At 35.5% G+C, this 25,050-nt stretch overlaps 1 protein-coding gene across 2 annotated transcripts; it reads left to right on the top strand.

The window, feature by feature from the left end:
• Positions 1 to 690: 690 nt before the first annotated feature.
• Positions 691 to 23,872, top strand: LOC124232950 (transmembrane protein 33). 2 transcript variants are annotated; one of them, XM_046649911.1, is made up of 8 exons: positions 691 to 810; positions 1,002 to 1,073; positions 3,940 to 4,034; positions 4,524 to 4,711; positions 8,625 to 8,692; positions 9,580 to 9,713; positions 13,924 to 14,007; positions 18,423 to 23,872. In XM_046649911.1, exons 2-8 carry the CDS (start codon positions 1,029 to 1,031, stop codon positions 18,550 to 18,552), a joined length of 744 nt encoding a protein of 247 aa, XP_046505867.1. In that variant the 5' UTR covers positions 691 to 810; positions 1,002 to 1,028; the 3' UTR covers positions 18,553 to 23,872. The 2 variants fall into 2 exon arrangements, with proteins under 2 accessions (XP_046505867.1, XP_046505868.1); XM_046649912.1 differs by lacking the exon at positions 691 to 810 and adding an exon at positions 831 to 910.
• Positions 23,873 to 25,050: the final 1,178 nt, after the last annotated feature.

Raw genomic sequence — 25,050 nt, 5'->3', positions numbered from 1 at the left:
TCTTTCACAACCTCCCCTGTCACCTTCATTCTAGTCATACTGAACCAATCCCCTGACTGTGTTCTGTTGATTCATCCATTTTCTGTTATCTAGAATCCCCTTCCCCATTCAGCCAAGTTCTCCTTGTCCTTGAAAACTGAGGGCCAGCATTACCTTTTCCAGAAAACCTTCCCAGACCCGTTCTGATTCAGGTCCCCTCCTATGAGCTCCCTGTGATTAACACGGCCTCTGTCCATATTACACAAGCACTGTGCTGTGATTTCTGTTTGCTTGTGTCTCTCTCCTGCAATCTGTGTCATAGTCATCTTTTTATCCTCTCTGCCAAGCAGGGGACCTATTACATAACAGGCCTCATTACGTGCTTGTTGAAATAATTAATTTTAGGCGTAGAAACACAGGGCTTCCTCAGCCCCTAGAAGAAAACAGAAAAGAAGACATTTCTGACGCTTCTATACTAGGTAGTAGAGAGATTTCGCGGTTTGGACACGGACTGGGAAGACCACCTGTGCGCCAGAGATCAGAAAAATTGCTTCGCCAGCCTCGCCTCTTAGCTTACAGAGCCGATTGGCGAATAATACAGGTGAAGCCAAACAAGACAAACTACACTTCCCGTCATGCCTCAGGGAAGAGCGTCCGGTTTCTGCTCTTTGTCACCGCCTCTTCCCCACGGAAGTGAAAGGAGCACTTCCAGGTTCGGCAATAACCGGGGGCCGGCGGCTTTTGATCGGCACTGTTGGGCCTTGTCCCGAAGCTCCGCCTACGCTCCGCTTTTTCTAGAAACCCAGCTTTGCTATTGACCGTGCTGGACAGGTATTTCTTGGTCACAGCAGGTGTCCTCGGGGCAGTCCGCTGCACTGAAGCGGGCGAGACCTTTGCCCCCTGTGGAGGCTCGGAGTTGCCGCAGGGCGCGGTGGGCTTGTGGCACGGGGCAGGGAGGCCGGTTACTGGAGTCGTGGCCCCGGTGCTGACATCCCTTCTTTCTTTCTCTTTCCCAGTTGCAGCGTCCCAGACGCGTGTGTGAGTCCCCTATGGCGGATACGGCCCCTAACGGCCCCCAAGGGGCGGGCGCGGTGGTAAGTGAGCAGTCAGGGTCGTCTCTGGCTTGCTTTGCTAGAGTTAGAAAGGAGGAGGAAGTGTTGGGAGCCGGGTCCGAGGCGTTCCAGAAGAGGCTTTCGGGACTGGGATTAGTGATTCGGGTCGGGGTTGGGAGTGGGTTGGAGAGGGGAGATTGTGAGCGAAGATCTAGAGGGAACTACAAGTTTCTGTTTCGGAACCGACAACAGGCAGGTCTGGAGCAGGTGGCCCTAACCTGTATACTATGGAAATTGGGCCGCCTTGCCTTTTTCCACGCCTCGGTCTCTGATTGTCGTAGGTTTCAAGATTGAAGATGCCACCTGAGGTTGTGCTGTGACACACGCCTCATTCCGCTCACGCGTGCTGGTAGAAGACGTTTCTGCCCATTTTATGCTATTATGTAGGAATTACGCAGAACGAGGAGAGCGATCTTCTTTTTTCCTTTATTCATTTTTGTCCCTCTTTACAAAGAGAAATATTGTTACGGTTTTGTAAATTTTTTGTTCTTGAGATGCGGATCTTCTGCTTACTGGTTATTTGTGCCTGAAGCGTTATTGCCTTTAATTTTAAACACTATGAGTATGTGAATTGAGTAAGTCACTTTTTTCTTTTTAAACATTTTACAACATCTGTATTTATATACACATTTTTTCTTTTTTCTTTATTTTGTTGAAGCATTCGAGAGGTAGTTGCATACATCGTGATCTTTAACCCATAAATACTTCATTCATTATTCTTCTACATGATCACGGTGCGGTCATCGCAGGAATTTTTGCAGTTAAATTTGGGAAATTTAACATTGATATGCGTTATTACCTAATAGACAATCCATATTCAGATTTCTCCAGTTGCCCTTAAAAGCTGCTTCCTCCTTATCCAGAATTAATTGAAAAGCATGCACTACATTTTCTGGCCTTTAGTCTCTTAGTCTAGAAGTTTTCTTGCCCTCCTCCTCCCATTTTTGTCTTTCCAGAGTCCAGACCTGTTGTTTTGCAGAATGCTCCTCAAATTGGAGTTGTCTGATTTGTTTCTTTTCCCCGTTAACCACATTCAGGCTAAACATTTTGGCAGGAATATTACATAAGTGATATTCTGTCCTTCTCAGTGCATTGTATAATATCAGGAACATTTTATGTTGATTTATACCATCATTGGAGATAGTAAGTTTGATTATTTGGTTAAGGTGATGTCCACCAGATTCTCCATTGTAAAGATACCTTTTTTCCTTTGTAATTAAAAAGTGTTCTATAGTAAGATACTTGGAGACTGTGAATAGTTTTTCACTTCCGTAGTTTTTCACCGAAAGATTCATTGGTATTTTTTGCCTGAACTATTTATAACACAATTTATAGTCACTCTTAAAATATAAACCAATACACTTTTTAAGACTTTTTTATTGTATAATAAAATACACATCTGCAAAAGTATACAAAATGAAATGCATAGCTCAATGATGTATCACAAAATGAACACCCTAAACGAATAGGTTTTAAAGAAAATGTTCTAAAGTTGAATTTCAGACTATGGTTTAGAGACTGAATATTTGTAGAGAAACTGAGCACAGTAAGCTAGATTCACCCTTCCACTTTCCTGGTGATCATTGAAATGTAGAGGAGTTACAGTATAGTAGGTTTGGATAGAGTAAACCAGAGACATATTTCTAAAATCACCTGCATATTCTTAAAAACACATGCAATAAAACATCCTTGAATTTTAAAATATACTTGCATTTTTTTCCCAAAAGTTTTTTCTGCCTTTCAAAAGATAATTATTAGATTGCTTAGAGTAGTGTTTTAGACTCTAGGTTAAAAGACCTGTTAATGAATTTTGAAATTAATTTAGTGGAAATGTTAAGTATTTCTAAAACATTAGAGTACGAAATACCAAAATCCATCACGCATATTGAAGATAAGTATTGTTTTGTGAAACTTTCGTTTGCTTTATGTACCCACTTATGTTTGTATTGGGTTTTGATGTAAAAATTATTCATATAGATTCTATCAAAAATGTAAAAGCCACTTAGAATTTTAATACAAGATACATTTTGAATGAGAAAACAGATTTTAAGTTATTGTGTTAGTGGTAATGGACACATCTATTGGTAAAATGCAGGAAAGGAAAACACAGAATGAAAAAAAATGGAGAAGAAAGTGGTATATGGAAGTTTAGTCTAGAGCCACTGAAACCAGGGTAAGATGTCTGGGAGAGCTTCAAGGAGGTGAAGAAAGTCATAAAATCAGAGAGGCAGGTGCCATTTAACACATGATAGCCATATTTTGAGCATCTACAGTATACCAGGCCCTTGTGTGTGCATAAGCAAGTCTTCCATAGACTGACGAGTTCAATAATGAGTGCCTATTATTACCATGATTTTACATTTTTCCTTTGTAAGGTTTATTTAATCCAAATTGGCTTTTTGTGATGCCTTTTTACTCAGATCTGAGATCTACCTCTTTGAATATGAGATTTTTCTAAGAATAGGCTTTATGGTTCTCTTGAGAGCAATTAGTTCTTATTTAATGTTCTTTTAAAATAGATGAAGCTAGTATTACAGGTGTTGAAGGAATATAGACAATTGTAGTTAAATTTCTATCCAAATTTTTCTTTCTTAATTAGTCTTTTTACTTTTTAAAGTGTCAACTACTATCCTATTTAAGTACTTTCTGTTTTGGTCTTGTTACTGAGCATATACATGAAACAATCGCCTTGAGAGTTTTCACTTAATGATTTTAAAAAAAAAGTTGCTACAGAGTTGTTAAAACATTTTGAATAGGACTAAAACTACATAATCCTTAAAACTACATCATCCTTAAAAACATAATTTGCAGGTTTGGTTTACTACAATATTTTTCTTTTTAAATTCAGCAATTCATGATGACCAATAAACTGGACACAGCAATGTGGTTTTCTCGCTTGTTCACAGTTTACTGCTCTGCTTTGTTTGTTCTGCCTCTTCTTGGGTATGTATTATACGTATTTCTGCCTTTGATATTCACTTGTTCAGTCAGTTTTTATGGAATACCTTCTGGGTGCAAGACTTGTTAAACTGTAAAGGATTCAGGGACAATAAAACACGAGTCTCGTCCTTATGGCACCAGTAACCTAGTAATATTACCAACTGGAGGAATATTTTATATCTTATGCTTTGTGAAAACTGGTATCACATTGAAAATCTGAGAGAAAATGGGTATGTGGGGATGAGATGAGTTCATGTAAAACTTTTGCATTTATGACTTTTTAACCTAACAGGAAGAATGACTGCTTTATAAAATTCAGTTGGGAATATATATGAAGTGAGGCTTCTAAGAAGTTACCTAGATTCAAGTAATTTTTTTCTATTGACGAGTAATAGATTTAGGTGTTGTGCAATTATGATGCAATTCACAAAGGAGGAAGAGACATGGTAGTTGTTTATGTCTCATGATAACCTCTCCTCTGGTAATTTGCAGGTTGCATGAAGCAGCAAGCTTTTACCAACGTGCTTTGCTGGCAAATGCTCTTACCAGTGCTCTGAGGCTGCACCAAAGATTACCGCACTTCCAGTTGAGCAGAGCATTCCTGGCCCAGGCTTTGTTGGAGGACAGCTGCCACTACCTGTTGTATTCACTCATCTTTGTCAATTCCTACCCTGTTACAAGTATCCTTTTATACCGTGAAATTATCTACTGAGAGTGTAGGAGAGTTCTTCTGATTTTTTTTTTCGCTATAGGAAGGACTCAGCAATGAGGGTATTCCATGAAGCCTGGGTTGGTTCATTTGTTTGCACTTCATTTAAATGAAGATAGATTTATTGTAAGAATTTCTGACTGTAAAATGTGAAATCTAAATTTTGAAGAGCTGGTGTGTGAATTTTAAACTTTGGATCTTTGTTCTTGTCTCTTGTAAGCTTCTCTATTAGCAATGGATATTTTAAAATTGAGATTCATAGCACAAGCCTATGGAGGACTTATTTTAACATTTAAATTTTTCTTTCGTTTAATTCACATCATCTTTGGGAAAATGTCCAGATGTCTTGCTTTATCAAAAGAGTAATGCTTAGCTTTTACTTTTAACTCCTAGGGAGCTAGGAACAAATGGAAATTCATCAAGAAATAACTTATTTAAGCAGACAATGAGATAATTAATAAAAGAAAAAGAAATTAGTATTTGCTGTGGTTAGAGTAGAAAATGAGGACACATGGATAATCTCTGGAGCTAATAAGAATTAAATAACCCATTTGGAATTTGTATGTTTACCAATTTCAAGTGTGTGTCGTGGGATGATAATAGGTATTCTAAAAAGGAAGGGGAGGGATGAGGGAAGAGAACTCAAGAACTCTTAAGAGTTCTTGAATATTTATGATACAACTATACATAATGGAAAGCACAATAAAATAGGTCTCCAAGACTATTACATATTTAGATAATATTTTGTATGTTTGTGGAGTATCAAATTTTAAATAGTTTTTTGTAAGTTTTAAGGAAAAGGGAAGAGGAGGAAACTGAAATTTTTTGAGTATTCATTTTGCCAGTATATACAAACTTGATGTTTAATCCTTGCAACAATCTGAAAAAAATCATGAGCATCATTATTGATAAGGATACTAACGCTCAAAGAATTTAAAATAACTTGCCTGACATCACATTGGCAAGTTAGTTAAGCTGACAAGGTCTGTCTGATTTCAGTGCATGCTTGGGTCTGTAATGTCCCACCATAATTTGTATTTGTATTCATTTCTTTTTTTTCTAGCTTTTTTTTTTTTTGAGGAAGATTAGCCCTGAGCTAACATCCGTGCCCATCTTCCTCTACTTTATATGTGGGACGCCTACCACAGCATGGCTTGCCAAGAGGTGCCATGTCTGCAGCCAGGATCTGAACCGGTGAACCCTGGGCCACTGAAGCAGAACATGCGAATTTAACTGCTGTGCCACCGGGCTGGCCCCTGTATTTGTTCATTTTTAGGTAAAACTCACAAATGATTGTTGTACTACAACTAAATGACAGTCACATTTGTTTGGCACATCATTGGATTGATCTGCTTTTTTTTTAAAAGATTTTATTTTTCCTTTTTCTCCCCAGAGCCCCCCAGTACATAGTTGTGTATTTTTAGTTGTAGGTCCTTCTAGCTGTGGCATGTAGGACACCGCCTCAGTATGGCCTGATGAGCGGTACCATGTCTGAGCCTAGGATTCGAACCAGCGAAACCCTGGGCTGCCGAACCAGAGCACGCGAACTTAACCACTCGGCATAGGGCCAACCCTTGGATTGATCTGCTTTTGTCTATCACATTTATTGAGGTCCTTTACAATCACTAATAATTAAAATTCTTGCCTTTCTAAGATATAATGAGAAGTTATTTAAAGGTTCTTTGTTCTGCCCTTTAGTAGCTTAAAATTTCTTTGGAGAGAGAAGTAGAAACTGTTTTCCAGATAATTAATATGGAGCAAATTGAATGCACCAATACTGACCTCTGGGACATTGTGTGTCACAGAGCAGGTGGTCAGTAAGTTTTGTTGAGTGAATCCTGAGATAGTGCCAAATGAGACTCATGACCAGTGAAGACAACCTCTCTGCCCTTTCTATGCAATTGGTTATTTCATAGCCCCTCTCTGGGGAGTCAAAGATTAAGATTTCATGTTCCTTAAATTCTTAGAGTGGTGGGGAGGAGTAGTGAACAGTGGGAGTAACAGAAACTGATAATAGGTAAGAAACAGTAATCTAAAGTAGTTGAGTATTATGTTAATAAATAAAGGTGAGCCCAAAGTCGTATTACAAAGTTAGATTCTGATCTTTGTTCTTACAAAGGTGATATATTGTCCTTGCTCTAACAATGACAGGGTTTAAATTGTAGACTTTTCACCCCTTATATTTTCTAAGTGGTCTAAAAATGACATTGAAAGCTAAGACTATGAATCTCTTATCAAGGATTTGGGAGTTATAGAATGTTAGAGGTAAAAGATACGTTAGAAATCTCTCGCTTTGATTGCTACATATTCATTTGACAGAATATGAAACTTGGCCTATGGAAATGAAGTTAGTGTCAGAGCCGTGACTGGAACCCATGTATCTTGACTCTCAATTCGAGGTTCTGTTTTCACTACCTGACGTTGCCTCTTTATTGAATTAGGCTTCAAGTTAGGATGTATGTCACAGTTTAGATTGAATTATTTAAGAAGCAACAGAGTTTACAGTGGCCTTAGGAGAGGGTTGTAGCTTTCATCAGTTTCAAAGGGATCTATGATTCATTAAAAAATGTAAAAGAGACGGGGCTGGCCCTGTGGCCGAGTGGTTAAGTTCGCGCGCTCCGCTGCAGGCGTCCCAGTGTTTCGTTGGTTCGAATCCTGGGCGCGGACATGGCACTGCTCGTCAGACCACGCTGAGGCGGCATCCCACATACCACAACTAGAAGAACCCACAACGAGAAATATACAACTATGTACTGGGGGGCTTTGGGGAGAAAAAGGAAAAAATAAAATCTTTAAAAAAAAAAAAAAAATGTAAAAGAGGAGTCTTCTAACACTTAGGTATAAGGTCAGTGTCTTGCTTGCCAGGTGGAAATTCGGAACTTTTGGGTCCTAATTGAGTTATGGTTATAATGAATGTGATACTCGTATTGTGTCACAGCAGTCATCATTTCCTGTCACACCAGGCTTTCAGTTAGTGTAGAAAAATATAAAATATAAAAATTTGCTTATTAGAACCTCTTAATATTTTTAGGACAACTATTTTTGCCATTTGTGATTGACTGACGGTTCATATCATTTTATGGAAATACTTGACAAATTTTTTGTTACTGTTCTTATCAACCTGGCAGAAATTGGAGTGAATAGGATCTTTTGAACAATTTCTGTTTTTCAAAAAGCTGAATGAAAATTGTATATTTATTCATGACGTAGAGCCAGACAGTTGCACTCTAATATAAGGATTCTTTGCTTATGTCTGTAATTAGTCTGATGAGACTCTCAGTTGAGTAGACACAAACCCAAATATACACTCTCTTTTTTTATTTGTACAAGTTGAGAACACATTAACTGTAAAAGCTTAATAGGTGCAGTACCTCAAAATAATGCGGTCCTTGTAGGAAAGAAATAATAAGATCTTTAGTTGAGTAGAATTTGGGAACTGCTCTTTAAACCATTACCCCAGACTCTTTCCTAAGGAGTTGAGATAGTGAAAGCAGTGCACAAAAGACTATCCTTGTATTTGAAGGCTAAGTTATTCTGGCCAGAGTGACTGTTGTGGGGTTAAAAGCTGTATTGAACACTTTGAGGTGGCCTAGATTTCAATTTAATTTAGCAAACGTTTACAATATTTTATCCAATAGAAATAAACTTTTTTCACTATTTTCTTCATCTCAGAACTGTGAGCTTTAGAAAATGAAGTAATGTTCTTCCTTACAGATTTTTTTAAAAACTTCATTTGGTTATCAAGTATGTCAGTAAAACAAAAGCCATTGCTGAACTCATTTTAGCAGATGCCATTTCAGATTTATGTAGTTGGACGTAATACATAGCCTGTTTTGCAAAGTGTTTGATGAATTTTAAATGTTTTCCTTAATTGTTTCCTTCAGTGAGCATTTTCCCAGTCTTGTTGTTCTCTTTGCTTCATGCTGCCACGTATACAAAAAAGGTCCTTGATGTAAGTAAAACTATGCTTTTTTTAACTCCTGGATTACAGATAGTTGACATGAATTTGAGTTCTAAGACATTGGGCATTTGTCACAAAAAGTTCCTCTATTCCTTCCAAACTTGTTCTAAATTATTTAGTGATTTGCAAGGTTTAAGTTTGGAATTTTTTATTGTTTAAGTTTCACAAAATAGTACATTTTATAGATAAAGGATTGTGTTTCAGATTACTCCTCAGTTGCCAGAGGAATTTCTGAAGTTTGAAATAGATCTCTTTATTTTTTTAAAAAGTCCTATCTTTTAGATTTGATAGGTTGTCAGAGATGTCTTATTCTGTCAATGTTTACTTCTAACATAACAAGTAAGTAGAGTGTACTGAGTTTGTTTTACACTGATGTTCAATCTGCTAAATTCCTAAAATTTTTTCTTATTCCCAGGTTGAAACATTAAGCCTGGCTTCAGTGTGCCGGGCAGATTGGCTCCACATGCACTGAAATTTGAATTAAAATATCCATTATTTTTGCCTTGTGTTGCCCTTTTTTTCACAGTAGTAATTGGATTCCATAATTTCTACCTTTCGTTAGCTAAGGAGTCACAGATACTTTAGCTGTATTACTGGGTAGTCAGATTTTATCGTGGTTGGAGAGAAATGACGATTTTTTGTGAAATGATCTAATCTTTCTTAAGAAAAAGCATGAAAATGACTTTTAACTCTTCAACTAACAAAATGCAATAAAGCAGGAAAATACACTGACTTTTGTAAACTTTTATGTCACCATTTCCAAATAATTGTCTTTTGGTTGTATTGCCTGTTGGATATGCTGTTTATCTAAAGAAAGAAAATAACTGAGTGATCAAAAATGCTTTGTTATTTCTAATGTTTGTTCTCTTATGTTTTAGGCAAAGGGTTCAAATAGTTTACCTCTGCTGAGATCTGTCTTGGATAAATTAAGTGCTAATCAACAGAATATTTTGAAATTCATTGCTTGTAACGAAATATTCTTGATGCCTGCTACAGTTTTTATGCTTTTTAGGTAAGAACGAAAATATATTTGTTTTGGGAGGCAGATGACTTTCGTGAACATAGTAAACATATTAGCTCAAATTTTATCCTCCTTAAATCTGTTGAAGTAGATACTGATACACTTAGCTAGATGGATCTTAGCAATCATCTTTTCACTTTATAGTAGAAAATCTGAGATTATATTAAACCTAGGAACTTGTCTTACTTATTGTTCCTTGTGAATTATCACTTAACATTCTGAAAATTAATTTCAGAATTACTACCTTTGAAAGAATCTTAGGAGGTCTATTTTAGACCATTCTGCCATTATTGAGATGATTTTTCTTACACTAGAGAAAAATTAGGTCTGGTATTTATAGCTGCCTACTATCACCTCTGTATTTGTTTGCATCGGAGTAATGTATGAATAAAGAAAGCCTTCCTTTTAAAAATTAGAACATTAGAATAGCAAAGTATTGACCTCTCCATCAATAGTCTGCATTTAGGTTTTAAAACTACATTTCAATCCCGATTATTGCTTTTTTAATTTTTAGTTTTACAAGTAATAGGACATTAGAGATAAAAGCTAAAATATCAGGGCCGACCCGGAGGTGCAGCAGTTAAGTGCACACGTTCCGCTTCGGCGGCCCTGGATTCGCTGGTTCGGATCCCAGGTGTGGACATGGCACCGCTTGGCAAGCCATGCTGTGGTAGGCATCCCACATATAAAGTAGAGGAAGATGGGTCTGGATGTTACTGCAGGGCCAGTCCTCCTCAGCAAAAAGAGGGAGATTGGCAGCAGTTAGCTCAGGGCTAATCTTCCTCAAGAAAAAAAAAAGAAACAAGAAAAAAGCTAAAGTATCATTTGGCTATGAACCTTTTTTTTTAATGTATATACCTAACAGTTACTCCTTTCCTTCCGTCTCTCTTCAAGCTAGTAACAGAGTTTTATAGATTTCCTCATAAATACATCTGTTCCATTCTTTTAAGTAATGTTTTCCTCTGAAAACTCCAGGATCACCAGATGTCACTTAAGTTGTGGGGTTGCAAACTAGGTAATATAAAAGTTCTGGAATGATACAATGGGAAGACTTACTGGGTGTTAGCAGACCTGGATTCTAGTTGATTTGACCATTAACTTAGCCTTCTGAGCCTTGATTTTCCACATTTAAAAAACTAGTGGTAGTTGAAATAAGTAATTCCCTGAAATCCTTCCAACGTTCCATGAACATTGAACATAGGATTTGATACTGCCTTATTTGTCCGTTATTCACTCTAAAACTTTCACCCTAAAAGTTAATGTCCCTCTTTTGTGATAGTGATCAGACACTTAAACATTTAATTAGTAAAGGCAACTTTTTGCCCTCTTATTCACTTTTCTGTTTTCTTGGGTCGTGCCAGGTTCTGTGATTTGTTTCATGTAACTGGGTGAAAATTAAAATGTAGATAGCAGGGGTCAGCCCGGTGGTGCAGAGGTTAAGTTTGCAGGTTCTGCTTCAGCGGCCCGGGGTTTGCCGGTTCAGTTCCTGGGTGTGGGCCTACGCTCCACTTGTCAAGCCATGCTATGGTAGGCGTCCCACATATAAAGTAGAGGAAGACGGGCACAGATGTTAACTCAGGGCCGGTCTTCCCCAGCAAAGAGGAGGATTGGCAGCAGATGTTAGCTCAGGGCTAATCTTCATCAAAAAAAAAAAAAAATTAAAAAAAAAATGAAGATACCAAAACTAGTTCTTTGTGTAGAGATCATTGATGTCTGCATTTGAAACCTCCAGATTCTGTTTAATAAGCAAAATAATTAATTTTCCTCTTAAATCAACCTAAGATTTATAATGGAATGCTGAGATGCCATGCACACTTAAAACAAAAGCCTCATTTTTGGAACTGGAGTGAATTTTTGGTTGGAGCACCAAGTTTTGACTACATTAACTCAGTTGTGCTACTTAATCTTTTATTTAAACACTGACTGTGCAAACTGATTTTAATTTTTTAATTTTTTTTTTTTTCGTTTTTCCTTCTCCCCAAAGTTCCCCAGTACATAGTTGTATATTCTAGTTGTAGGTCCTTCTAGTGGCATGTGGGACGCCGCCTCAGCGTGGCCTGATGAGTGGTGCCATGTCCATGCCCAGGATCTGAACCAGCGAAACCCTGGGCCACCGCAGCGAAGCACGTGAACTTAACCACTCAGCCATGAGGCCAGCCCCTAATTTTTAAGATTATTGTAAAGGAAAGGAGAATTTACCAGAAATATTTAAATAGAGAAATCACTTTGTTATTCTAAAAAATTAAAATAAAGTTAGGAAGTTTTATTCGATCCCTAATAGGAAAAGCTATTAATGCTTTAAGTATGTCTCTTGAATATAACACAAACTATAAAATTAAAAATAATTTTAGTTCATTATTCCTTAAATGCTACCCTTCATGGTAGAAGCACAGTCTAATGTTAGAAGTCTTTATTAAGTTATATTTTTAGCAATAATGCTTAAAGCTCTGTATTTAAAAATGAACATGAAGTCTGAGTTTATGTTACATATGCATGCACACACACGTGTGCAAAGACAGATTAAAGGATGATCCTTGTAGCTTTATTCATTAGTAGAGAACTTGTTACGTAATAGTACATGTATAAGGTGGAATACTTGAAATTGTAAAAAGAATGAGCTAAATTTATGTGTTGTGATAGAGGATGATCTCCAAGATATAGTAAGTTTAAAAGTTTGTAAAAAAAAAAAAAGGGACCATGTAAGGGACCATGTAGGGTATTCCCCATTTATATGTTGAGGTATGTATGTATAAGTTTAAGGGCATGTACGTATTCCTTTCTGCCTCAGTTCCTTCATCCTTAAAATGGGAATGATGAGACCACTTCCCTCCTACAGTTGTTCAACAGATTCAGTAATTATAAAGTGAGCACTGTATTAGTGTTAGTCATTTATACACTGTGTGTATAAATTTCTGGAAGGATATATTAGAGACTGTGCTATAACTTTGAGGAAGGAGCTAGCTTGGTGGAAGATTTGTTTCTCATTGAATATTCTTTTCTTTCTATATTTTCTGTAGTATGTGTATTTTTCAATTTAAAGATTTAAAGATTTGTCATGTGATTTATTGGGAAAAATGGATGTAACATTTATTTTAGTGATAAGTTTGTAATCATGTAAATTATTTTTATGATGAAAGTAGTATCACACAATTTAGAAGAAAAGGCTAAAAAATTAACCCAAAAAACAAACCACATTTAGCATCTTAATGTATTTCCTTTAAAAAAGTTTTAAAATATAGTTGTAATACTATATGTAGTTTTTATCCTACTTTCTTCAAAGTTGCTTTATAGTTTTCATAATCAAGATTTTAAGTAGTTGCATACTAAGTCCATCAGATAAGCATAATATAATTTACTTAGTTCTGCTACTTAACTATCCATGTTAGATTGTTGTCACATTTCATTTGTAGTTATTTCAGTAAATATATTAATCCACATAGTTCTTCCTAGCAAAGAATTCCAGACTTAGGATTTCATAGATATATATATGACTCTTGGGGTATTGTAATGGTGTTTTTTTTGTTTTGTTTTTTTTAGATTTTTTTTTTTCCTTTTTCTCCCCAAAGACCCCAGGTACATAGTTGTATATTCTTAGTTGTGGGTCCTTCTAGTTGTGGCATGTGGGCCACCACCTCAGCATGGCCTGATGAGCGGTGCCATGTTTGCGCCCAGGATCCAAACCAGCGTAACTCTGGGCTGCCGCAGTGGAGTGTGCAAATTTAACCACTCAGCCACGGGGCCGGCCCCTGTAATGGTGTTTTTTTAACCAAGAGAAATAATTAGAATAGGCTGTGTAAATTTACTTGTTAGCCTGTGTGATTTTATTAGTTTGTATAAAATGAACCACTTTTCATTTTAATATGTTATAAAGTTTTAAAACTTGATTATCAATTATTAGTGGTAATTATGGAAGCATTTATATAACATTTCCTGACTCATTTAGTAGCTTTTAAAAATTTAAAAAGTAATACATACATGAATACATGTTTGTAAAAATTTAACCAATACATTTTATTCTTTACCAATCATATACATTCTTTTATTTCCTTTTTAAGAATAAATTTGATTTAGATGTCATAGATATTACTATGACTCTTTGGTGAATGAGGACACATTCTCCAATAAACTTGCCTTTAAGTTTTGTGAGTACACATGTGAATTGATAATGTATATTTACTCTCCTTTTATTTGTTTATTTCAGTGGTCAAGGAAGTTTGCTCCAGCCTTTTATATACTATAGATTTCTAACTCTTCGATATTCCTCTCGAAGAAATCCATATTGTCGGTAAGCTGGTGATTAATTTAAATCTGTTTTATTTGTTAAAGGTATTGTGAAATATAGTGTTTGTAACTTTTAAGAGTTACTTAGCTTTTGTATTAGAAGTTAGAAGCAAGCAATGTTTTCATAAATTTAAGTTCCAGGGCTTCTAGGATTGGTGAGGAGGTGATTGTATGTCTTTTCAGAAACTGAGACTGGAGTTATCTTGACTACCTCTCTGATAGTACTAAAGCTTAAGGAATTTAAAGATGTGTAAGACATAAGTCCCACTCTCAAGGAGCTTTCCTAGTTGAAGAAACAAAAACATATTTCAGATGATAAAATAAGGAAACAGTAGTTCAGGATACAGTATTAACAAGTCAGTATATGAGAACTGTCATATGTTTGCTTTATCATATGAGTACTGTAGTCCACAGGAGGGAGACAGCATCTGTCATCTTCTGTCTTCTGAGCCAGAAGATAGAAGAGCCCAGGAAAGTTTCCCAAAATAGAGATTTTAATTTGTTCTGGAAGAATTAAAGCCTTTGAATAGATAAAATAGGTAAAAGCATTTTAGATATGAAGACAGTAGGAGCACGAGTTCAGAGGCTAGAAGGTATAAGCCATGTTTAAGGAGCATTGAGTAGACCTGTTTGACTATAATGGAGATTCTGAATGGTGAGTGATTGGAGCTAAGATTAAAAAGGTATATTCGTGGGGCTGGCCCCGTGGCTGAGTGGTTAAGTTCGCGCGCTCCGCTGCAGGCGGCCCAGTGTTTCGTTGGTTCGAATCCTGGGCGCGGACATGGCACTGCTCATCAAACCACGCTGAGGCGGCATCCCACATGCCACAACTAGAAGGACCCACAACGAAGAATATACAACTATGTACTGGGGGGCTTTGGGGAGAAAAAAGGAAAAAATAAAATCTTTAAAAAAAAAGAAAAAAAAAGGTATATTCGAGCCATATCATAAAACCTCTTGAGTTTCAGAGTAAGAAGTTTAGAATTTATCTTTTAGATGTATGAGAATAATGGTTTTGACGTGATCATAATATTCTTCTGATAGCCTGGACAGAACAGTTAGGAATGGAAAAATGAGGAAGCAGAGAAATATTTTAGTGAATTACTTTAATGTTCATGAATGGAGGCTTAAATTAAACTGTAAATTATGCATGCTGATCTCAAAAGTTAGAGTAAAACCAAATCGAATAGCTGTTTTTGATAGCTTCTTAAATATGTTACTCAGATACTAATGTTAACATAGTTTTTGTTTTCAAGTTGAAAATAAATTTATTATGTAGTGAAATTCACCCATAAAGCCAGTGAGTGTATTAGCATGATCTCTGTCTTATCTTCACAAGCAAAGTAAAAAGAAGTGAATTTGAATGCCGACCCATCATTTGCCAGGTGTGTGACTTTAGGCAAGTTATTTAAATTTTAATTTCTTCATTGGTAGGGAGAAAACCTCCTTATGTGGGTCGAATGAAGTAATGTTTTAAAAGTGCTTAGATTTAATAAGGTCTTAATAAATAGTTTATTTTCTTTTTTCTATGATTCTGATTCTTCTCCTTTGAGGGGTTTTTATGCTCTCTAGGAAATGTCTTTTGAATCTCTGGTTGCAAGTAGACCTTGAGTTTTACTCGATTCTGTCAGTTTTTGCCCTTTTTCTTTCTTGTCCTTGTATTCATTTCAGACATTATCTTCTGGTCCCCTGCCCTGACATCCATTTTTCATCAGCAGATTTGTTTTTCTTTGTTTTTTTAATATGCTTTTTCTTCTCCACTCCCATTTTCCCATATACCCTTAAATCAGATCAACACATACAGAAATTTAGACGTGTTCACTGGAATAAAAAAGAGGATAGCAGTGGATCAAGATAACACAAATATGTGTCATTGAGCATCTTCAGAGTTTTCCCATAAGCACACATTTTAATCAGAACAGTGGAAAAAGGGCTGGCCCTGTGGCCGAGTGGTTGAGTGTTCGTGCTCCACTTTGGTGGCCCAGGGTTTTCCCAGTTCAGATCCTGGGCATGGACCCAGCACCACTCATCAGGCCATGGTGTGGTGGCGTCCCACATAGCAGAACTAGAAGGACTTACAACTAGAATATACAACTATGTACTGGGGGGCTTTGGGGAGAAGAAAGAAACAAACAAAAAAGATTGGCAACAGATGTTAGCTCAGGTGCCAATCTTTAAATTAAAAAAAGTGTAAAGGTAATGGAAAATATTTGCACTTATAAATACCAACAGTTTATAAAACTACACTTTCTACACTAGACTTTTTTTGTTAAGGGTTTGAGACACTCTGTATCAACACTTTGTACCATTTTTGCCTATCATGATATTTATTCTCAAGTTAGTGGTATCAGTCTTTTGTAGATGTCTAGTGTAGATTGTCCAGAGCTGTGCTGTCCAATATGGCAGCCACTAGCCACATTTGACCATTTAAATTTCAATTAATTAAAATTCATAAAATGTAATACTAAATCCTTGAGTCACGCTAACCACATTTCAGGTGCTCAAAAGCTTTGTGTGGCTGATGGCCACTGTAGTGGACAGCACTGATAGACATTTTCATCATCAGTGAAAGTTCAAATGTCAGCGTTGCTCCAAAGGAGCTCTGTGACTTGGTCTGGATTATGCCAGTGATAGAGTTAGGAATAAGAGAAATAGCCATGTGGCGTTAGGTCTCATCTGTAACCTACAGATGTTTGAATAGAGTATTTTCAAGATGCCTTCTAGCTTTATTCATTAGACTCATTTATTTAGAGGACAGTGATTGTTTGTTGGTGCTAACAAGTTATATAGGATTGAAATACCTGTTTTCTAGGGACTTAGAGCTGAGTGAATTAGACAGCCGTGTAAGTCAATATGGTGATGAAGGTGCTGTGGAGGCCCAGGGAACAGAGGGAGACAGATGAGACTGAGGAGGTCGTAATAAAAGCCAGATCTCTTGAAGTTTGAGTTCTGGCACATGGGTGCCTGAAAGTGCCTGACATACCAACAGTTAGATGTTGCTTGAGCTGAAAAAGTATATAGGGAAGTAATAAAGATCTGTGCCCAGAAAGGTAGACAGGGACCAGATTATGATAGGGTCTGGAACTTAATTGAAGTTCAGTGTGGAGGGGTTGAGAATGTGATGAGATGTGATTTAGAAATATCATTCCAGAAGACGGACTGCAAGCTCACCTAGAGAACGCAAAGGTAGACGGTGTGGAGACTATTAGAGTAGTCCAGAGCTTGAACTAATTCAGTGTTTTAGGAAAAAGGGGATAAATCTGAAAACTATTCAGGAGGGTGGGAACTTAGGGCTTGGGGAAGAAGAGTGAGATAAAGAAGACCTCCAGGTTTCTGGCCTGGAGAATTGTGAGCAACGGGGCTGTCAGAAAGATAGGAGTTACAAGAAGAAGGTCAGGTTTTTTGATAAATGTGCATCTTTCTAAATTTCCTTCCTATCTTTGTGTGAGAGTTTATTACATTCTTTTTTAAAACGGTAGCTTATTACTTTTCCTAACCATAAAAATAATACAGAGGATACGGAAATGTAGAACAGGAGTTTTGTCTTTATGCAGGATGACTCAGCATATAAGGTGAAAATTGTGAATAAAATTACCCTTGATGTTCCTTCAAATCATTTATAAATTACAGTACAGTGTACATGATTTTGTGTCTGCTAGCCTGTGCAATATATGTGTGATGTGTATAGTATGTAATATAGAGTACTTTGTAGGAAATGAGCACAGTTAAGGCAAAGTCAGTCTACAACCTGTTTTAGGCACAAACATGCAACATAACTGGAACATAGCAGTCATGGCAGAGAGTGGCAAGAAATGAAGCAGAAAATTCAACAGAGACCAGATTCTGGAGAGCATTGGATGTTAAGGAGTTGGGCTTTAGTCTGAAGGCAAACAAGAGCCAGTTAAATCATGGAGTGATCCAACTGGGAAGTAAATTTATTGAGTATATTTTATGTTGTCTTGTTTAAACTTCACTACAACTCCTTAAAGTACATAGTTCTATTTTACAGATGAGGAAAGCCCTAAGAGGAAATATGTTCATTTAAGGAAATAGTAGGTGGGATTGCCCATATTATATAATTTTCACTTTATTGCTCTTTTTTAGAACTAGTTGAATTTGCCTAAATTAAATGTGAAAATGATGTAACTCTACAATAAAGAACATAGAAATCATCCCTAATCTAGCCCTCAGAGAAAGCCATTTATTAAATGCTTTTGTTAAATGGACCCCTCCCCTGCCAGCCCCCTCAAAGACACAGGTGTTGATTTTGAGAATTTTGTATATTCCTGTGCATTCTGGTTATTTCTTTTTACTACTTCAAATTCTTTAATGGCTGTAGAACATTCCATCATCACCATTTGTTTTGCATTATGTTGCTTTTGCCTTGTGTTTCTGAAAGAAAACTGTTTTATCTTACAGGACCTTGTTTAATGAACTGAGGATTATTGTTGAACATATAATAATGAAACCTGCTTGCCCACTGTTTGTGAGAAGACTTTGTCTCCAGAGCATTGCCTTTATAAGCAGACTGGCACCAACAGTTGCGTAGTTTAACATCCAGCTAAGTTATGTATAATATAAATAAGCATTATTAGCAGCTGGTACTTCCGCTAGGGTTTGTTAATTCCAGGTGTAAAACTGACCTCAATCCAATTTACATAATCTACATAAATGCATCTCAGTGGAAAAATAATCATCTTCCTGGCATGTTAAATCAAGCCTTTTAAAAAGTTTCCAAGAAAATTTTACTGTGCTGTGTTGTTAAGGATTAAGGAAGTTTGTGTCTGGTGATAAATCTATCAGATTTTTTTTTTTTAGATGATACTGTGCCTTTATCATGAAGTACATTTATTTCTCTTGTAAAAATAGCTCTAAAATTTGTTTCAACCTAATTGGTAACCTGAATTTATATCTGGCATGAGCTCATTATGGTGATATTAACATATGTGAATTCAGTATGTTTTGAGGCAGTATTCTTTTGCCATTCAGTAATTTTGGTTGATGATTTTAACAGAGGCATTTTCCACTGTATTTTATTGTTATTTGATCTTTTGTTGCTTTGTTAGGACAGATTTATTTTGGATGTACGATTATAAGAGGAATTCTGCATGTATCTTACGCTATTACCTTCCAAAATTTTATTTCCCTAATTACTTCTGTGGCTTTGAATATTTTTTTAAAAGCCTCAGCTTTAAGTTAGCCAGTTGAGTAAGTGTTTGGGGTCACCTAACTGTTTTATGTCAGAAAGCGGTAGTCATACAGCTTTCCTTTCAGAGACCCAGTGGGTAACATTTCTCAAATAGGAAATCCTTCTTTTATAAATGTGGACACATGGGTTTTATTAGTATTATTACAGTTTATAGAACTACCTAGACCAGATTCTTGACTGCCAGTTTTCTCGGTTTCTTAGGCTTCACTTTTTCTAGACAATTGCAGCAGTTCAGATGCCTTTTGAAAGGAATGTAACTGCAGATTGAGCATACTTGGTGTCTATTCTGAAATAATAATGAAGATTATCCTGTAGATTACATACTTACCCATTAAATCTGCTTTAAAATGTTAAATTAAAACGTTTATAGGTAAGGTAATTGATTGGGAATAGGGCCAGAGGTGGAGTTATGGGGGAATAAGTGTACATTTCAATTTCATAGATAAATTTAGGGGAATTGGATATATTATGCAACTGATTTGAGTTGTATAATATGTTAAATCTTGTTCATTGAGCTTCCGTTAACTCCTTTATAAAATTCAGTCTGATATTTATTACTGTTGCATGATTGGAAATGTTTAAAACATTGCAAAAATTTTAGTCCAAAATAATGTAATAATGCTTTTTGTAACCAATATTCTTGTGTCTGCATGTAATTTGGAGTTTCTCTAATACATTTATTAGTAACTTTTCAGTAACGTCAGTTTTCTTTTTGTTCAACTTAGCAATCTCTAGAAATGTGATATCTACTTGATAGCTCAACTGTAATCAGCTACTTTTGTATTTTTGTAATATTTATCTACTAAGTTAGAGAAGCAGCCTCATGATATTCAGTTGATTTTGTGTGTGTGTCTGTGTATGTGTGGGGCTAGCCTCATTATCTCTATATATGTAATCTGATGGTTTTAAGAACTAAATTTTCTAGAGCAATAAAGTGACTATAATGTTAAGTAACAGTGTATTATTGATTTCTAATGTTTTAAAAAATTAAGTCTTGAATTATGTCACATTTTGGCAGCTGAAGGCATTTATTTTTAAGTTACTAGTTTCTTTTGTTTTCTACAATTGTTTTTAATCTTGAGATAATTTTAGATTTATAGAAAAATTGCAAGAATAGTACAGAGAGGTCCTGTATACCTTTTACTAAACTTCCCCTTATGTTAACATCCTACATAAATACACAACATTCATGAAAATTGAGAAATTAACCCTGAAACAATCCTGTCAACTAAAGTACAGACTTATTCAGATTTCACCAGTTTTTCCATTTATTAATTTTTTGGGGTGTTCTGTTTTTACCATGATTGTCTTTTACTGACTTACAAGTATGCTTTTGTTTTAAGTTTTTCCTCTTTATTTTGAAAATTTCTGTTGGTCAGAAAGATTTTCCTAAAGGAAATAATTCATATTGGTTTTAACAAAGAAGAATTTTAATTTAATTATTATAATTTAGAACACCCTGTGCTTTAAAAGTCAAGGCTTTTTATCACATAGCAGGGTTATGTTTCTGATATGCTCATGTCTGACTGTTCTTTAGAGGAAGGCTTGATTTATAAAGAAAATACTTCTAAGCTCATGAAAAAGTAAATTTTAAAATTTGAGCATTACTAGATGTTTTGTTTGCATGAACTTGTAGTGAGAAATTCTGCGATATGAATTTGTATAACCAGCTGATTTGGCATCTGAAATTATAGTGTAACATGTACACGTATCAAATTGCAATTAAGGAAATACAACAGCAGTATATAGAATGAATGCAGCAGGAGAAATTATAGTTGCAGAGCTGAACTAATTTTTACTTACTGGTTTAAAAAAAGTTCATTTAACAACCAGAACGTATAATTCTTTAGGAAGTGGTATAGTGCTGCCGTTCTTCTCACTCCAGCACTTTTAGATATTAAACCCTCTTTGACAGGTGGAAACCTCATACAAAACCTACTTAATTCTAACAAGGATTCTATATTCCTTTTTTTATATACCTTTTATATATCATGAATATATCATGAATTTGAACTCCATTAACATCAGTTCAAAGAGAAATTTCTTAAATAGCAATTCGTATTTAAATTTTCTTGGAATAAAACTCATCAAGGTAGATGTTCCTAGAAGTAAGCAAGAAAGAAAGCTAACTTTTTTAAAATTTAAATTTAGATATTTAGGAACCTCCCTTACAGGGAAAATCAAAGCAAGCTAATATTAAAACTAGAAGTTAGGAAAGATTTATGAGGTCTGTTGTATAACTAAGAATTGTAAAGGTATTGGAAAACTTCCTTTCTTCCTAAAAATCAAATTAGGTTTTTAAGTTTAGGGCATGAATATTATTCATCCTGGAAAGGAAAATGAATGTATATGTAATAAGACAAAAGGAACTGAGACTTAGGTTTTTGGAAAGTTTGATATCAGAGGGAATGAAATTAATATTGAGGAATTCCTTATCTAATGCTAAGGAATTTATGTGATTAATATAGTTACTCTGAAGCCTCTCCCCCTCCACTCCTGCTCAGATCCCCTTAGGATCTGCTAGCCTCAAAGCTATCACCACATTTAGACTACTTTGATACTTATTCTGTGAAATGAAAACCTCAAGGGGGAGAGTAACCATAGACAGTTATGTTTAAGAGCAGTAGGTGGCACTCTTTCCTCAAGTAGCCCCCCACTTGTTTCACATACCATGTTGGAAGGTTAAATGCCACTAAAAGTACTGAGTCAGCCATAAAACTAAGGATCTGAATTCCATGACCCTTTTTAATATGTAATTATTCAATATTCAACAGATATTTAGTAAGCATTTACTATGAGTAGATTTTTTAAATACTGAAATGTTCAAAAGCTGGAAGAAGTACCCTGTTAATATCTGCTTTCTACGCAAACAGTTTTGGCCACAGTTGAGAGTGGCATTATTCAGATCGTAATCTGGTTTTTTTTCATTTCATTTAAGTGCCTAAATCACCTAAATACATCAATTATAAAATTATTCTTTCTTTTTCATGTTCAACTGTGTAGAAAAATGGTACTTAAAGTTTTTTCATGGTCATTTTGTAGGTACACAAGGTATAGAGCCAGTTCAGCCTCTTAAAATTTAGGCTTTTCACAGTAGAATAAAAGCAGATTGAAATCTTTGGGTATCATATCAGGAATGGTACCTAGATTTGTAAATCCAATTCAAGTTGTAAATCCAATTCAATGCAAAGACAACTAGTTTCTCATAACACCTCATTGGACTTTGTCTAGGATTAGGAGAATTTTAGAGAGCTGTATGATGGTATAGCTCAACAGATGGTATACCAAAGGTATCCGTTTATAAATCCAGGAGTTATTTCCACAGTTTGTTTTAATGAGCAGTCCTCTTAAAATGTTCTAGGTGGAAAGTTCTTACTGGATCTGGCATTAAGGATAAGAAAGAAGCTGCTAAAAGTTTGGTAATCATTGTTCTAGGACATGTTTATTTTCTAAGGTGGTATTCAGGTGGCTCTTAGAGGGAACACATTGTTCCTGTGTGAGGGATTAACCCTAGAGTAGTCTTTTTTGCAGTGCAAATAGGAAAACTGACCTGCATTGAATTTGAGTTGACTTGATAAGAGAGAAAGTACGGTATTTTTAAAATCTAAAACAGATTCTTTTTCTTAGAAAATGATAGGAAGAAATTATTGATGGATGTCTTCGCTAGAATCTAAAAATTAGCTCATATTCCCGGAGAAAGGCAGGCTCAAGAATCATTTCACTTTTTCCATCATAGCCCTCTGAAGCTACTTTTTTGATAAGCTCAGTACTTTTAAACTTACCTTTTTTTCTTGGTTCATCACTGATTAATTCCAAACTTTGACCATTTTCTTTTGTAACTTTAAAATAGAACAAGTGCTTTTGACATGAATTTTTGCTTAGATATATATTTGTATAAGTTAAGACCAAATGGGCAAAATCTTGAGCAGGTAACATCTGTGAAGTATATATGTTGGAACAAATGTAAAAGGGTCGCAAAGATTAGAAAGAGTCAACACTGCTTGATTTATAAATGCATTACTTCTGGTGCTGTATACAATGGGTAATATTGAACTAAAAAATTTGTGTATACAGTAGGTCAGCATTTCTTAGTAATTTCTCTTGAATCCATTTTTAATATTCAATATTGTACAAGTTGGGGTTACCAGCCAATACTATCCAGACTGTATAAATTTATAAAATAAGTTGAAAAATTTATCATTCCCCTGTATTCAAGACCAAAGTACATAAATGCTAATGTAGGGCTCAGAGGGGAAATATATTTCTCCTGAATATTTGACAAAATACTCAGTCCTTTCAAGAAAATCTAATAAACATAATAATCATAGCCTGCTGACACTAAGGAAAAAGGACCTCATTCACTCTTTCTTTTATGCAGCGATTTACTGCTCCCTACTGATTTCCAAATTGGATCACTATAGTAAATTATCTATGCTGGTACCTGTGAAAGTAAGCCCTGGGATCCATATTTGTTTTGTGTTCTGCTTAAATCAGCAAGAATGATAAATTTGATGGTGTGAAATTGGAAGTGTCAAGGGCTTTCTTTGGTGATTGAGCAAAATAATGTCTCCACTTGTAATTTATTGTGACCCCTTTTCACTGTATGTGCTTTGTATATCTAATTATTTATTTCAATACAAATTAAATTGTTGTTTTTTCATCTGTATTGTTATATCTAAGATTTTATTGATGTAAAAATCAAATTGTGTAATAAAAATCTCTCTGGCTTAAGCAGATTTGAAAATATTATGTTGCAAAAAAGCATTTACAGTTAGAATTTAGCTTTCCATTGTGCTTCATTGCCTTACTGTTAGAATCAGATGAATTTGAACACTTCTTTTGATCTAAGCTCTTTACAAATAATAGGAATGGTGTAATTTTGTGGTCTAATATGAAATTGGGGGGAAAAATGTGCCCTAAGGTGAAATGGGAAGAAAAAAGAAAAATTATAGTGGGTCTTTCAGCTGTTTGCTTGTTTCTGTACTTTTTTGTTTAGTGAAATTTACAGCCTAGTGGATAAGTTATTTATAACCCTAAAATGACTCACAATATACAACATATCTGAAGTCATAAATCAACACAGGATGACATAGAGGAATGTATTCCCTTCTAGGTTTTTAGAGTTAACTGGCAGATATTTTCTGTGGCAATTGTAACAACTTGTACAAAGCAAAACACTGTACAAGCAAGTTAAAGAAATACTTGTCCACTTAGAGATTATGATAAAAGGGGCATAATGGAAATCAGTTGTATAAAAGATAGTTGAATAAATATTGAATTAGTAAATGAGTTTCCCCACCAGGGGAAAAGTGTATGGTAGCCCCATAAATAAAAAGAGTATTAGGAATATTGATTTCCTAAATATTTAATGGTGTCGGGTTATAGGGACATACACATTGTTGATTCCTAATGCTCTTTGCTTTAGCACATGGGGATATATGGTGCTGTTTGTAAAATAATTCTGTGCTTTAGGAAGGGAAAGGTCATCTCATTCCTCAAGGCTGATTGAATGGAGAGACTCCTCAAAGAAGTGGCCAACTGAGATCCTTGAGAGTTATCAGTCTGAACCAGGTGATTTGTCAACAAAATTATTTTTTAAATGTATTTTATTATGGTGAGTTTTGAACATACATTAAAATAGGATGGTATAATGAACCTCTGTGTTATCACCACCCAGGCCTCACAATCCTCCACTATGACCAACCCTGCATCTTCTATTATTTTATATCACTTAGTAAAGTTTTCATTATATATCTCGAAAAGGTAAAGATTCTTTTTAATATCAAAATTTAAAAATTAATAAATAACATAGGTCTTTTAGACTGGATAAGTAGAAGT

Source organism: Equus quagga, unplaced genomic scaffold (genome assembly GCF_021613505.1).
Source record: "Equus quagga isolate Etosha38 unplaced genomic scaffold, UCLA_HA_Equagga_1.0 146_RagTag, whole genome shotgun sequence".
NCBI classification, from domain to species: Eukaryota; Metazoa; Chordata; class Mammalia; order Perissodactyla; family Equidae; genus Equus; species Equus quagga.
Note: the sequence above shows the minus strand (reverse complement) of the source record. Positions and strands in the feature narration are given on the sequence as shown.